The following is a 16,437-nucleotide window of genomic DNA, read 5'->3' on the forward strand; positions in this document are numbered from 1 at the left end:
CACCCAGCTGGGTCCATATTGAGATAAATCAATAGTTTGTTTTATATCTCGTAGGATGCACTGCTGCCTTCCATAGTAATTAGGCCCATTTATATCATCTTTTTGCCTGATTAATTAGGATATGAACAATAAACTGATGGAAGCAGATCTCTGATTCAGGAATTTGATCTTCTATTATTTTGACGGTGTTCAACCTAAAAGCAAACCTTTATTATACTGCAGCTTACCAATTCTTAGATGTTATGGCTGTATTTGTTCCCCTTTTTGGTTTTCTTTCCTTTATTATCACCTGGTGAGCTGGTCAGTAAGTCTGTTGTTTTTCAACAGAACAGGCTGTTCTGCAAGAGTAGCCGTTAGAAGGATGAGACAAACCATTTAACACTAACAAGGGTTTTATTTATGTAAAACCCTTATCCCAAAAGAAAGAAAAAACTGTTGCTGTAACTGCTTAAAAGGTGTTGGTTGAAGTTTGTCTTCAATTTGTTATATGTACTAGCAGATTTAAATACACTAACACTCCCCTACCCACAAAACTGACAATGTTGCTGTCCAAAGGTGTCTATGTTGCTCTTTCATCCAGAGTGGGGGGCACTCTAATACAGGAGTTGCGTTACTGTTTTTTTAAGGTAAAGCTGAACTTGAAAGCAGGAAAAAAACACACAAGGCACTTCTATGGCGATATTACAAGAAAATAACAAATGAACATGTAAAACACCAGTCTAACTAAAAACAGTTGTAGTAGTCCAGCATTGCTGGACACTACTGTTCTTTGCCCTATGTTTTAACATACATTTATACAACAGTTATATACAACATGTACACATTGGTATTTAACATAATGTGAATTACTTGTAGTTGAAATCACATCTTAGAGTCATATTGGGGTTGGGTGACGCATCAGATTTACCTGGTTAGTTGATTTCATTAAAATGTAGTTAGTGACCTTCCCGAACGGCAGACCCAGATTAACCACGTCATTCTCGCAGCTTCCTTCAGGAAGATTACAGATGTGGACCACTCTTCCAAGATTCGATTTTCTCTGTGCAAACTGCAACGACATACATTGTTTTACTGTTCACATTTGTAGCACTACATATTAAGCACATGAGCAGGCTGGAACATCCTTAGCAAGCATCCTGGAGTTAGGTTGAGGAGGAGGTGGTGAAGAGGAGCACAGCTTCTCTCTGAGTTGTAGACAACAGGTAAAGCAGACCACACCTGGGGCCCCCAGACCTTTCTACTATCAACACTTTATCAATTAGATTATCTTTGATTTTACATTTTCATTACAACTATACCCTAATAAATTCCCTTTAAATGAACTGTGTGCATAGAACACTGACCTATATTGACCTGTCTACCATTGTATTTTGATATTTTAGGCAGCATCACATCAACATTGCCATAAAGCTTGATTCTGCTAGGAAGTTAAAGAAGTTCTATTGTCACAGCATACACTTACATTTTATAACATCATCATTGCAAAAGCGATACGAGCAATGACAATCTAACATTGGCTTACTTGAAAAAATATTTCATGTTGTGAGTGCTGCCTTTCTGCCTCTTTGCACAACTTCCTGAATTCCCTGCATGCTCTATAGCCTCTTCTTCGCCATTTACTTTCCATTTCTAAAGACTACATATCCCATGGTACCTGCCGTGATTTCAGTACTGACTCTGCTTTGTATATCTTCTCCTCTCAGCACCTCTGTGGTTTAAAAGGAGAGCTCTGTGAAATGTGTGACACAGCAGTGTCTACTCACAGGGCATAGTGGATAGGTGTCACAGAATTCAAAGAAGTAAAATGTGTGGGGATCTTCACAAAGTAAGTTTACAAACTTCAAGATTGTTCAGATTAATAGCAGTAGCTTACAAATAACAGAACAGTTGGTCAATATGGCCATTTACAGGACCTGCCTTTCTGCTTATGTCTATGGGTTGCATGCAAACCCATAAATCTCAAGGCTATTGGCAGCTTTAAACCTCCATTTTATCTGCACTCCATGACTTGCCTTCAGAAATATTTCTCCATATATCCAAGCATCTTCTCTTGCCATGGTTGACTAGAATCCATATACTACAGACATCCTGCACAGCTGGTAGTACATACACTCTTTACAGAACGAGAAAATATGAACTGCAGTGACACCTTCTGCAAACTTAGAGCATCTGATCAGAGGAACACAACACACTGGGGGAGATTTACTAAAGCTGGTGTGCTCAGAATCTGGTGGAGCTGTGCATGGTAGCCAATCAGCTTCTAACTTCAGCTTGTTCAATTAAGCTTTGACAATAAAACATGGAAGCTGATTGGTTTCTATCCAGAGTTGCACCAGAATTTACACACTCCTGTTTTAGTAGATAACCCCCAATGTTACAAGCCACATGTGTGTCAAATTATATTTCATGTGTGTCATTTAGTATTATTTTATATTGAACTAATTGCTACATCATAATTTTCCCCAGCTAAAAAATCTATCATATCACACAGTTTTCTCAAAAAATGCATTCATGAATTCAGCCGCAATAATTTTCTGCTCTCAGATAAACTCAGCGGAAGTGTCTCTATGCATTTGTTTCCCTATTCAGCCTGAGCACTGGCCGACAGGACATAATGCTGGATGGGTGACAAGATATTTCTGAGCTCCCCGCCACAGTTTTCCTGGAGCGATCAGTGTAAAAGAGATCACAGGATGATCTTTGGGATTACTATGCGAGGGCAAACACTGCTGTCTGGAAGACTCATCTGCAGACAGTATACTCCTGTCACTGGACTGCAATTCAGTCACTTAGGATGGCTATAAACCACTGGAAATAATCTCTGGTTTGAAGGGCCAATGCAGTAATGTGGACAGCACTGGGGGACTGGAGACTGTGACAAGCCCAATCCTGTGGCAATGAAATGCAATGCCAGTCACACCATTAAAAAAATAAAACACACACGCCCCTACGTGCAATGTTTATATGAACTTTAACGGAGCAGCAAAATAAACACTCACGTATGTTCCATAAGAACGTGCATATCTAGTAGTATCAACAGAGGGGTCACCCAAGTTCCAGGTTGGTAACCACCTGCCGCTGGTGGTATCAGACGATGCAAGCCGGGTCACCGCTCATCGGATGTAGAAGAGGACTTCCGTAACCACCATGGAATGCGGAAGTGACGTCACATTCTAAAACACGTTACCAGGGCAACAGTACCATCTTCCGGGCATGACGTCACTTCCGTGTTCCACGGTGGTTATGAAGTCCACTTCTACAGCCAATGAGCGTTGACCCGGCTTGCATTGTCCGTCACCACCAGCAGTGGCTAGCTAACAACCTGGAACTTGGGTGACCCCTCTGTTGATACTACTAGATCTTCACATTTTTTGGAACATGTGAGGCGCTCAGAAACCCATTACCAGGGCAACAGGACTGTTCTCCGGGCGTGATATTACTTCCGTGTTCCACGGTGGTCACAGAAGTCCTCCTCTACATCCGATGAGCGGTGACCCGGCTCGCACTGTCTGTCACCACCAGTAGCGGCTGGCTACCGACCTGGAACTTGGGCAACCCCTCTGTTGATACTAATATGGATGCACCTTCTTATGGAACACATGTGAGTGTTTATTTGGCTGCTGCATTAAAGTTCTTATAAATATTGCACTTAGAGGTGTCCCCCCTGTGCGTTTTTGTTGTCTTATAGAGATACTTTCCTGTCTCTGGGAGGAGCTGCCCACCTAGTGCTCTCTTGATACACCATTCCTTCCTGTGGAATTATGGACTTTTGTAGTTTTATGAAATATAATATGACACATATTACAATTTATATAAGACTATGGGAGTTTTACACGCTAATTTACTAGAGATTGCACCATATACCTTGCTGTTACAGTCACACCATTATCATGGGGACAGGAAAATGGCCAAACCCCACCTGTTGTTCCCTGGAAGACATCCTGCACATTTATGGCCACCCACCATAAACATCAATAAATAATTTAAGAAAATCACTCTTATGCCCCATACACCCAAAATGTGTGATAGGACCTTGTTGTCGGAAATTCCGACCGTGTGTAGGCTCCATCACACATTTTCCATCGGATTTTCCGACACACAAAGTTTGAGAGCAGGATATAAAATTTTCCGACAACAAAATCCGCTGTCGGAAATTCCGATCGTGTGTACACAAATCCGACGGACAAAGTGCCACGCATGCTCAGAATAAGTAAAGAGATGAAAGCTATTGGCCACTGCCCCGTTTATACGTGTTTTACGTCACCGCGTTCAGAATGATTGGATTTTCCGACAACTTTGTGTGACCGTGCGTATGCAAGACAAGTTTGAGCCAACATCTGTCGGAAAAAATTCTAGGATTTTGTTGTCGGAATGTCCGAACAAAGTCCGAACGTGTGTACAGGGCATTATTTGTCCTTTAACAGACTCATATCTGATAAATAATAGCAAGTCATGAATGAACTCCCATGCACATGGGCAGGAAGCACATCATCCCCACATGGCCAGTCAAGATAGCCAAAGGTCCAGAAGAAGACTGGGTGAAGATGTTGGCACCGGCAAGGGAGCTTGTGGACATTACATCGCTCAAGCAGAGGTGAATATATTTCTGCTTTAAGAGATCTATCATAAGAGACCGTGACAACTTTGCTGAAAGTGCACCAACAAGCATGGTAAAAAACATGCCACGATCTGCTCTAAAAAAAGTCCTGGAGCTTCTTTGAATGGAATGTATCGCACGTAGGCCAGCCCATGCTTGCGCTATGCATGCCGAGCCGAAACACTATGTGGAGATGTGAACGGGGCATGACAGCTAAGTGTCCCTGTCCACTTTGTCCACCTATGTACGCTATGCAATCTGATTGTACAATCTCTATACAATTTCCTTTAGATTTACCAAAACTATGAATAACAAGGATCCACCTGAAAAAAATCTATTCAGTTTGTATCCAATCAGACAGGCCGTTGCACTACATAGCTGATGGTAGATCTAAAGGAGAGTATACAATCAGATTGTACAGAAAGTGAGTAGAAATAAAGAGGTGGTACAATAATGAGGGAGGTGTGGTCCAGGTGGGTAATACATGCCTATTCTGAGATGCACTAAGGCAGTGGATTATGGGATATGATCTACAGGAGGTGATGGAAGCAAAAAGCATTTTTTTTAATTCAAACAGAAATGTCAAAATTGAAAGCTTCTGTGGATGAGATAAGTGAGAGATAAGAACATTGGGATGGCTGGGGCAGAAAGAACATTAGAGGAGGCTTCCATTTATTATGAAAAGTGAAATTCTGCACGAAAAGGTAAACTTAGCCTTTAAAGGTAAGTTCACTTTTATATAAAAAATCTTAAATGCACATATTTGTGCAGCAAAAATATGCATTTATTGTTATTTAAAATAGGAGCCTACAAAGTATTGCACCAGCGATCAGCAGATCAAGGGTGCAATGTCAGGCTCCTGCACTCAGTGACTACAGCTCTGTTGCCCGTAACTTTGTACGGGCTGTCATTTGCAGAGTTGTAAGCAGTGTGAATGAACTATGGGTGTGCTGGCTGATTATTCATTCAAACTACAAGTCAGCCTGCCGCTGTGGAAGGTGGTACTTGTAGTTTATTCATTCATAGGAAGCCATTCTAATTTCATTCACCCTATGGGGGTGATTTACGAAAGGCAAATTCACTTTGCACTACAAGTGCAAACTGTACTTGAAATTGCACTGAAAGTGCACTTGGAAGTGCAGTCGTTGTAAATCTGAGATGAGGGGAAGCTCTGCTGATTTTATTATCCAATCATGTGCAAGCTAAAATGCTGTTTTTTTATCTTCCTTGCATGTCCCCCTCGGATCTACAGCGACTGCACTTCCAAGTGCACTTTCAGTGCAATTTCAAGTGCACTTTGCACTTGTAGTTTGCACTTGTAGTGCAAAGTAGATTTGCCTTTCGTAAATAACCCCCTATGTCTGTACTAGCATGGCCCCAACAGACATCATGTACCTACAAGTCAATCCTTCCTTGGGAAGAAACTTTTGCTCATCTTTGATCAATTGGTTTTAATGCAGAAATATGAAGATTGTAGCTGGGCCCCCTGGACATCCACTGGGCCCTAGGACCAGGCTTGGATTCTACCAGTGTCAATAAATTAGCCATATGGTCTCTTCTAGGTGAAATTGGGAAACTGAGAGCACAGTGGGCCAATCAGCAGCTGTGCTAGAAAGGTCTTGCAATGCCTGTCCTTCAAAATTCTTTCAATTGGCAGAGACCACATAACTAATGCATTCACATCAGTGATATGGGGAGATACTGTAGGAGATGGAGATACATCACAATTTATAAAACAAAAAAGTAAATATTTTTATGGCTTTCACCAATACAGGCATACCCCACTTTTAAGTACACAACAGGGTTTATTTACTAAAGCTTGAAAGTGCAAAATCAGGCTCACTTCTGCATAGAAACCAATGAGCAAGCTGGTGTTAGAAGCTCATTGGTTTCCATGCAAAGGGGGGCCTGATTTTGCACTTTCAAGCTTTAGTAAATAAACCCCATTGTGTACTTAAAAGTGGGGTATGCCTGTATATATTTACAGCATGCAGCAAATATTTAAATAGATCTGCCTTTACTTTTTACTTTATGTCTGCTTTACTGGCAGAGTATACAGTCAAGGTCTCTTAGTGAAGCATGATAGAAGCCGTAGGGGCATCAAGGCTGGAAACAATGAACTTCATCAGTCAAGACACTTCACAATGTGAATGTCAGTGCATGTATGTGTTATAAAGAAAAAAAAAACCCTTACAAGATTTTCTGTACTTTTCAGAAGTCTTGTCTACATCCTCTCACTAGCAATAATATTTTAGGACTATATGCATGATTATGCACACAAATGGAGTCAATTTAGGACTCAGAGAAGTCTGTGTGTTTGTAGGCACATGTATTCAATATGATCATATGAGGGAGCCAAGAAAACAGCACCTCTGCCAATCATCTGTGTGTCAGAGAAAATAACTGGACACAAAGTGCGACAGCACCAAGCTTGTGCCCTGTACACCCATAAATATATCTATTTCCAGAATGCATGGCTAGACTTTTCTAGAAACCTGACCACTTTGTTTATGATTATGGCCAGGGCCAAGTATATCTGCCACGTCTCCCGGTGAAACGCCATATGCTTTATTTGGAAGTGAATATTACCATGCAAATGACTTTCAGCCTTGTAATCAAAGTGTTTTCCGGTAAATAAAGTTTTCACGAACATCCATAATGGCTCCCTGTGTCTGTTCTGCCCTTGGGTATTTACCAACATTTAACCTGCCAATCAGGTGTCTGGTATCACTTTCCGTTGAGTGAGGATCTGGTCATGTTTGAATATAAACACACCAGCCCCAGTTTGTCTACAGACCAAAGTTTTTCAAACTCTATTTTTGCAACTATATTTATAAGAGGTAATGCAAAGTGTGGAAATGTATGAAAACCCACAACATTCATTTCACAGACATGAAGGGGGGAATTTATCAAAATTAGAGCAGACAGAATCTGGAGCAGCTGTGCAAGGCAGCCAATCAGCTACTATCTTCAGCTTGTTCAGTGAAGCTTTGGAAATGAAAGTTAGAAGCTGACATCAGTCGGCCCCATTTTTGATGAAAGTTTCTTATACTCATATCATTTCCATGCACATATTGTTACAACAGCATAGAGCTGTCTCTGTAGAGCCACTGCTTGTGCCACTCAGCAGGGGGGATCAGAAGCCAAGCAGGGCTGCCATTAGCAGAGACTGTGTAAAAACTAAAAGCAATTAAATAGGGGTCGCACATCCTTTTTTTTTGCACATCCATTGCCACTGGAAATTAAGCATCTGGCACTAGTGTTCTGGCAATGAGGGAAAGACTGCCACACGGAAAAGTGCACAAGGAGAAGAAGTGTCATCGTAGCAAAGAGGCCTGCGGGCTGAGCACAGGCATGGTCACTGCAGGTAGTCCAAGTTCTTTGCACATAAGCCCTCAGAGAAGCCCACTCATATCGGATTAGGTGCCCCTTCTGGCTGGAAGTAAAAGCCCTTTTACACTCTCTTTTACAGATATATGTTGAGGTTGACCCAGCCACAGTCTGCTACCACCTAATAAGCCCAAGGACACTATAAGACTGACTTTACATGTGTTAACAGCTGCAAGATGTTTGAGCTGTTCAATGGCGAAGGGTACAAGGTCCTTACACACTCAAGCTCCACTCTCGTATATGAGAGATCAAACTCATGGAAGCTCTTACAGCCTAATTATATAATACGCTTCCAATCTATGAACAAGTCTGGGACCCGTCGACCAGCTTCAAGCCCATGCTTTGGCTGTCTCGCGGCTGTCGTCCTTTCCCTCCTTTGTCTTCTGCCGACCTCTTTCTCTATAATCCATATACCTTTACCAGCCACTTTATTAGGTACATCTTGCTAGTTCCGGGTTTGGCCCCCCTTTTGCCTTCGGAACTGCCTTAATTCTTCGTGGCATAGATTCAACAAGGTATTGGAAACATTCCTCAGAGATTTTGGTCCACACTGACATGTTAGCTTCACGCAGTTGCTGCAGATTTGTCAGCTCATCCATGATGCAAATCTCCCATTCCACCAAATCCCAAAGGTGCTCTTTTGGATTGAGATCTGATGACTGTGGAGGCCATTGGAGTACAGTGACCCCATTGTTATGTTCAAGAAACCAGTCAGTGGTGAGATGATTTGAGCTTTGTGACATGGTGCATTATCCTGCTGAAAGTAGCCTACAGAAGAATCAGTAGCAGTATTCGTGAGTGTTCCCAGTTGGGCTGTCTTCCCACTGGGTTTGTTGTGAACTGTCTTTGCCTCACTTAAGTACAAGTTCTTTATATTGCACCCAGACTGTGTGTGCATTACGGTGCACCCTCCTACAGGATCACAAGATTAGCCAAGATTTGTAATAAGCACTGTACCCCTGCTATCTCTTTAGACAGTTAGAACAAAGGATGAGTTAAAGTGGATATAAACCCAATGTCATCCTTTCTAAACTACTGCCATAGGGGTTATCTATAAGGATATACATGCCTCCTGCATGTGTCTTTACCTGTCAAATGTCTCCCCTCTGTCTGTTATGAGACCCGAAAAACTGCAGATTCGGTGGGTGGGTCTGTTGTCTGGAGCTCGGTGGGTGGAGTCGTGATGTCAGTAGACTCCCCGCCCACCTCTACACTCCCCTTGTCAATATGCATTTTCTCCTGTGTATTTCTTACACTGAACTTCTGCTATGATCTCTAACATCCAGTGAAAAGACAGGAAAGTAACCACATGACTTCAGCATGCCAAATCATGGTGAGGTGTGGAACAGCCAATCCTTACAGAGCTGCCGAAGAAAGGAGTGGGGGTGAGAATTAAAAAATAATGCATGTCTTAGGCTAGTGCACCAGATATGTACTCACTGTCACTCACAGCAAGGTGGAGGATTTGACAAAGTTTTTCTCTGTCAAGTTTTATCTCACTGAACAATAAAAGAGGATTGCTCAGAGATGGATTAACTCTTTGTGGCAAGACTGGGCTCAAATGATAGGAAATCTTATACTCTACATCAGGGGTCTCAAACTAGCTGTTGTGGAACTACAAGTCCCATGAGGCATTGCAAGGCTGACAGTTACAAGCATGACTCCCACAGGCAGAGGCATGATGGGACTTGTAGTTCCGCAACAGCTGGAGGGCCGCCAGTTTGAGACCCCTGCTCTACATTATGACATAAAAAAAAAAAAAAAATTTCGGGTTTACATCCACTTTAAGGTTCAGGCCGAACTCAGTCACATGAGAGCAGGCTGCCATCCCTATCAGCTGCCGCTATGGAATCCACTGCCCCTCAGCCACACGTAACAAAACTAGTGGCATCACTGACCTAATATGGCCACAAGAAAATTAGAAAGTATAATTTAAAAGTTCACTTTTCATATTGTTACATTATACATATATGTTATATACAGTGGGGAAAATAATTATTTGATCCCCTGCAGATTTGTAAGTTTGCCCACTTACAAAGAAATGAAAGGTCTATAATTTTTATCATAGGTGTATTTTAAATGATAGAGACCGAATATCAACCCAAAATCCTGAAAAAAAAAAAAAACACATAATGCAAATGTTATAAATAGAGTTGCAGTTCAGTGAGTAAAATAAGTATTTGATCTCCTACCAACCAACAATAATTCTGGCTCCCACAGACTGGCTACAGTATGTGCTCATGTGATACACAGATTAGTCCTGTCAATTTAAGAAGGTGCCCCTAACAACAACTCGTTATGTTTATAAAAAGACACCTGTCCACAGAATCTCTTTCTTCCATTCAAACCCACCATCGTGGATAAGACCAAAAATCTGTCAAAGGACATCGGGGACAAGATTGTAGACCTGCACGAGGCTAGAATGGGCTACAAGACCATCAGCAAGAAGCTTGGTGAGAAGGAGACAACCGTTGGAGCGATTATTCGCAAATGAAAGAAATACAAAATAACTATCAATCGCCCTCGGTCTGGAGCTCCATGCAAGATTTCACCTCATGGGGTAAGGATGATCATAAGAAAAGTGAGGGATCAGCCCAGAACTACACAGGAAGAGCTTGTGAATCAGTTGGGACCACAGTCACCAAACAAACCATTTGTAGCACAATACACCACCATGGATTGAAAACCTACAGTGCCTGCAAGGTCCCCCTTCTCCAGAAGGCACATGTACAGTCCTGTACAGTCCTGTCTGAAGTTTGCCAATGAACATCTAAATGATTCAGAGAAAGATTGGGAAGAAAGTGCTGTAAACTCGCCGTGTTTGGAGGAAGAAAAATGCTGACTATGACCCTAAGAACACCATCCCTACAGTCAAGCACAGAGGTGGAAACATTCTTTGAGGTTGTTTCTCTGCTAAAAGTAGAGGCCGACTTTGCCGCATTGAGGAGCCAATGGATTAGGCCATGTATTGTAAAATCTTGGATGAAAACCTCCTTACCTCAGCCAGAATACTGAAGATGGGTCTTCCAGCATGACAGTGACCCAAAACATGCCGCCAGGGCAACAACGGAGTGGCTCAAGAAGAAGCACAATAAGGTCATGGAGTGGCCTAGTCAGTCTCCAGACCTTAATCCTATAGAAAATTTATGGAGGGAGCTGAAACTTCGAGTTGCCAACCGACAGCCAAGAAACCTTAAGGATTTAGAGAAGATCTGTAAACTACAGTGGACCAAAATCCCTCCTGAGATGTGTGCAAACCTGGTCACCAACTACAAGAATTGTCTTACCTCTGGGCTTGCCAACAAGGGTTTCTCCACCAGCTACCAAGTCATGTTTTGCTTGGGGATCAAATACTTATTTTACTTACTGAACTGCAAATCAATGTATAGCATTTTGTATCATGTGTTTTTTTTATGGATTTTTTGGTTGATATTCTGTCTCTATCATTTAAAATACACCCATGATAAAAATTATAGACCCTTCATTTCTTTGTAAGTGGGCAAACTTACAAAATCTGCAGGGGATCAAATAATTATTTTCCCCACTGTATAAACATACATTTTAAACAAAAAGGTTCCGATCAGGTGCTTCTACAGTGTAAGACATCCTTGATATCTTCTCACTTGTTATACCTGATGCCCAGAAATGAAAGGGACCTCTTCTATATCAAAAATAATTTGCTTCTAGACTATATATACACATGTTTTATGTACATTACAGGAAATTCTTAGGCACCCTGTACATATAATACCTTGGGCAATAATGAGCTCTGATACTGGCACAAAAAAGTCCTGAACTCTTTTGGTTTACATATATAATTGCATCTGTTGTTTTGGTAATTGTTGTGGCCTTCATCACATATACCATGATTATGGTTTGATATATTACAATTACTGCAAGATATACAGGGATATCCCAGGCACCTCATTGCCCTCATCAGTGCTGACAGGTATCCTGACATCTGTGCAAACATTCAGAACCTCCCCCCCGGAGTGAACTTCAAATGGTCTTAGCACCGGGCTTAGAGGAGAGCAGCAGCTTCGCCACTGTCTTGGCTGGAACAGTAACATCCAAGCTTTTCACGTAGGGGTCTATTTATAAAGCATTGATTGTAACTTTCACCAAACATTCACTGATCAATCATTGTTATTTAAAACACATGCACCTGGAAAATTCACCTGCAGTATACTTTTGATGAATGTCAGATTCATTACTTTATAATTATGACCCGTAGTCTGTGCTCCTGTACACTCCTCATTTACAATTCTTTTTGTAGCAGGACGACCATGAAGCTCAGTTATATTTGTCGGTGAGCTGGTCCAGATCAGTCACATGCCATGTCAGGTTTTTGGAGCAAGACAGAGCTAGTTATGAGCTACTGTTTGCAATAGCAACAGATATTTTTCCATAGATGTGCATGCATATCTAAAAAAAAAATCAACAAAAGTCACTCAATTTATCCATGTATCCACCAAATGCCTTCAGGAGGACCAATCAGTTGGACAGGTTAGAAGTCAATCATTACTGTCCTCTCCACCTCCCACACTTTAGCTGTCACTTGCCTGCACCGTTCTTCTTTTCTTCCCAGGTTTCTACCTAGCAAAAAGACATACTTTCGGCCAGATCAAGCTTTCTTTTTTTTTTTTAAGCTATTTGTAATATGATCAAGCTAGACACCTCTATCACTTTTTATATGCCATCAGTACATCTGTAAAATTAAAATATTCAGAGATTAAAAGTTCCCAGGTCCAAGTTGGAAGACTAGACTTTTGAACTGCGATTGAGAAGTTCTTGCCTGTGAATCTATACTAAAATTCTCACTACAAGCATTAGTCAATACATGTGTGCTTATGTTCCAATGGGTCAAAAAGTCGCAAATTCAACTAATGCATAGCAAATCACGGCTTCTCTTCTAAATTATTTACTTCTTACATTCATTACTAGCTTTTTTATGAGTATTTGCAGCTGGTGTTTATTGTATTACGAGATTCCAGTATCTTATTAAATCACTCTGATGGTTGTGTTCTGCAGTTCATCCACATGATGGTAACGCTGTATCTGTGGAAGGTATGGAGCAGCCTGTCCTGGAACAGCTGGAGTGCCCAATGTGGAGAAACATCTGTTAGCCAGAATATAAAAAAACCCGTATTTTTCCAACACTACATGAGGAACAACCATTGTGGATAATCCCAGCTTTCCCAAAAATATGTGGTGGTCACACAGGAAGACTGAAAACAGGCAACAACCATCTGGAGAACATAATAGACTAATTACCTTGGCACCCATGGGTGGTCCAGGGAAGGTGACTGCAGACTGGATAAATGGAATAGCTGTTGCCTGAGTGACATATACCTGATCAATATCCACTGTAAAACCTGGAGACAAAGCAAAGAGATTTTCATGGTACAACAAACAAACGACCTGACATAAAAAAAAAAGTTAAAATCCAAAATAATGTGTACAGATTTATACTATATTGGGCAAAATGTAAATAATTCCGTTAATGTGTGTAGTGTTTAAGCAAATGAAGACTGTACAGCCTCAGTTGTTCCACAGTTGCCCCAGGCACCTTCCACCATTTTCAACAATGTCATATTTAAATTGACATCAGGTCCACTTTAAAAATGTAGTTTAAAGTGAACCCCTGTTTTGCCAATACAGTGAAGAGCAACATGTAAACTTACCCCTTTCACACTGAGGCATTTTTCATGCGCTTTTGGGCTAAAAATAGCGCCTGTAAAGCACCTGAAAAACGCTTCCCCTGCAGTCACAGTGTGAAAGCCAGAGTGCTTTCACACTGGGGCGCTGCCCTGGCAGGACGTTAAAAAATGTCCTGCAAGCAGCATTTTTGGAGCGGTGGAGGAGCAGTGAATACACCATTTCTCCACCGCTCCTGCCCATTGAAATGAATGGGCACCGCTGCCGAAGTGCCTGCAAAGCAATTCGACGGCAGCTCTTCACGGGCGCATACTCACCTTACCTCATGCTTCCCCTTGCCTCTGTTCAAACACAGGGATTGAAGAAAAGTATGGGGGAGCATCTGACTCTTTTTTTTTTTCACACAAATAGAGCTTCCTTTTGAAGGTATGTGATCACCACTGTGTAAAACACATCCAATACAAAAAAATAAATAAAATAAAATTCTTCATACATTTAGGCCAAAATGTATTCTGTTGCAAGTCTTTGGGAAAAAAATACCAATAAGTGTAAATTGATTGGTTTGTATGAAAGTTATAGCGTCTACAAACTATGGTATATACAGTATACTGGATTTTTTTTTTTTATAGTAGTAATGGCGGAAATCAGCGACTTATATTAGCACTGTGATAGTAAGGCGGGCAATCTGACTTTGACATCACCAGTGACACTAATATAGCAATCAGTAATAATGTTATACACTGCCACTGTACTAATGACACTGGCTGGGAAGGGGTTAACATCTCGGAGTAATCAAGGGGGTAAGTGTGCCTAATAAATGTAAATGTGTGAATTATGTGCTGCTTTTTGCTAAAAAATCTATTTGTTCCTTCCGCCAGCTCACTCTGTACCCGGAAGAGGCCAGAGACGTACAGGTACGTTGCTCTGCCTGTAAGAGCTGCCCATCCACAGTACAATGCGGGTGGGCGGTCCTAAAGAGGTTCAATTAAAAGAAAAAAAAGTGATATCAAATTTCAAGTTTGCTTGCATTGTTCAATCTTCTAAAACAAAATGTGATGTCTACAGTGGCGGTGCGTCCATAAGGGTACACGGGTGCCGCCCCCTCTCTCCAGCCACCCCCTCCCCCCAGCACCAATAGATAGATTCATGCATTGCATGAATCTATCTATGGCCACCACCACCCCCTATCCAGGGGCGCCCGACCCCTTTTCGAGTGCAGGGCGCCTGAAATATAGCGGCAGGGGGTGTTTTTGAAGCATCTGTTTTTTTTTTAAATCAGAAAGGTTTTTATTTTGCATAAGAAACAAAATCATACATCATATACGTTGAAACATTGAATGTATACATATTTTAGAGTATTAGTGCAGTTCGTCATGAATACAGTTATCAACATTTTAAGATTGCCAACAGGAGGTTCTATTTGCATTCTAACAAAAGTAAAGGCAATTGCACTATTATCCTTTAACAATAAATTTGACATATAATATGCCTCGTAGAGAGTATATGTCTGAATATCAGATGGTATACTCGGATATTGACTGGAATAGTATCTCCCTTGTATAGGAAAACTCCTGTGTTATATAATATCTTTAAACTGTAAAAAAGGGGGAGACACAATAATTTTCCAATAAAATCAGTGGGATCAATCTCAGTATAGTATAGCTCTATTATGCTTGTCTGTGTTCATTGTGTTTAGTGCAATATAGTATTCTCCAGTATTGGGGGGAGAAAGAAAATATCAATCAATAAAAAGAAAAAGAAAAAAGAAGGAAAGAAATAGAAAGAAAAAAACCATTACAAAACAAAACCAAATCTTGCCATACATTGCAACATTGCATATTCTGCCTCATACCTCTCAAGGAGCGTATTGCCCTGTCTATCCCTTTCTTTTACATACTTTTATTATCCATATAATGGTCATGTCCACATCAGCCCAAAAGTAACCTATCTTTGATTAGTTGGTGTGGGGCTAGACCAGGAACATCCAGCCATGCTTGCCATATTGATAGAAACTTTTGTGGGACTTTTCTATGTTGGTAGGCAATCTTTTCTCTTATTAAGAGTCTATTGACACTGTCTATCCATTGCTTCTTGGTGGGCACTCGCGGAGTGATCCACCACTGAGCAATTCATTTCCTTGCCATGTATAACATTCGGATGAGCGCTATGCGGGTGGGTGGTGGTATCGACTCGTCATCTATTCCTCCTAATATACATGTTACTGGGTTTCTCTCAAGAGGTATCATAAATATTTCTGTTATTGTGTCTAGGACATCCTTCCAGTACCTAAATAATTTGGGGCACTTCCATATCATATGGAGTAAGTCTCCATGATCACGTTCACATTTTGGGCACATGGGAGAATCTCTAATTCCCCACTTATATAATTGAAGGGGAGTTCTATATGCTCTGTGAAGTAGATAGAGGTGTGAGATTTTCTGAGATGCAGACAGAGATACCAAGGGGGCGTTTACCAAGCATACATCCCAACTATCTCCGTCTATTGCCCCTATGTCTTCCTCCCAGCGCTGTCTACATGGTAGTCTAGAGGAGTCTTGTATTCGCGTGACAAGGGTGTTATAGCAGCGGGATATCATCCCCTTTTTATTTTCTTCCATGAAAACTTCCTGAACAATCGGATGTTCTGTGTGGTGGATCCTGACAGTTCTGCTCTGGGTTTGTAAAGCATGTCGCAATTGGAGATACTTATAAAAATTGTTATGTGGGATCTCAAACTCTATTTGGATCTGTTGGAATGATTTGAGGGTATTATTTTGGTATAGTTGTGAAAC

At 41.2% G+C, this 16,437-nt stretch overlaps 1 protein-coding gene and 1 long non-coding RNA gene across 2 annotated transcripts in view; one reads left to right on the top strand and one right to left on the bottom strand.

The window, feature by feature from the left end:
- Positions 1-16,437, bottom strand: part of RBM20 (RNA binding motif protein 20) — a 344,285-nt gene that overhangs the window by 72,952 nt on the left and 254,896 nt on the right. The window contains exons 5-6 of the mRNA XM_073595898.1: positions 13,262-13,362; positions 908-1,048 (exon numbers count right to left, since the gene is read on the bottom strand). Of these exons, the coding sequence (XP_073451999.1) occupies positions 908-1,048; positions 13,262-13,362 (242 nt within the window). The remainder of the gene's footprint in view (positions 1-907; positions 1,049-13,261; positions 13,363-16,437) is intronic.
- Positions 1-16,437, top strand: part of LOC141105783 (uncharacterized) — an 83,645-nt gene that overhangs the window by 42,060 nt on the left and 25,148 nt on the right. The window contains exon 4 of the long non-coding RNA XR_012235648.1: positions 14,524-14,559. This is a non-coding gene — a long non-coding RNA (uncharacterized lncRNA). The remainder of the gene's footprint in view (positions 1-14,523; positions 14,560-16,437) is intronic.

The sequence above is a fragment of the Aquarana catesbeiana genome, linkage group LG08, assembly GCF_042186555.1.
Source record: "Aquarana catesbeiana isolate 2022-GZ linkage group LG08, ASM4218655v1, whole genome shotgun sequence".
Classification (NCBI taxonomy): domain Eukaryota; kingdom Metazoa; phylum Chordata; class Amphibia; order Anura; family Ranidae; genus Aquarana; species Aquarana catesbeiana.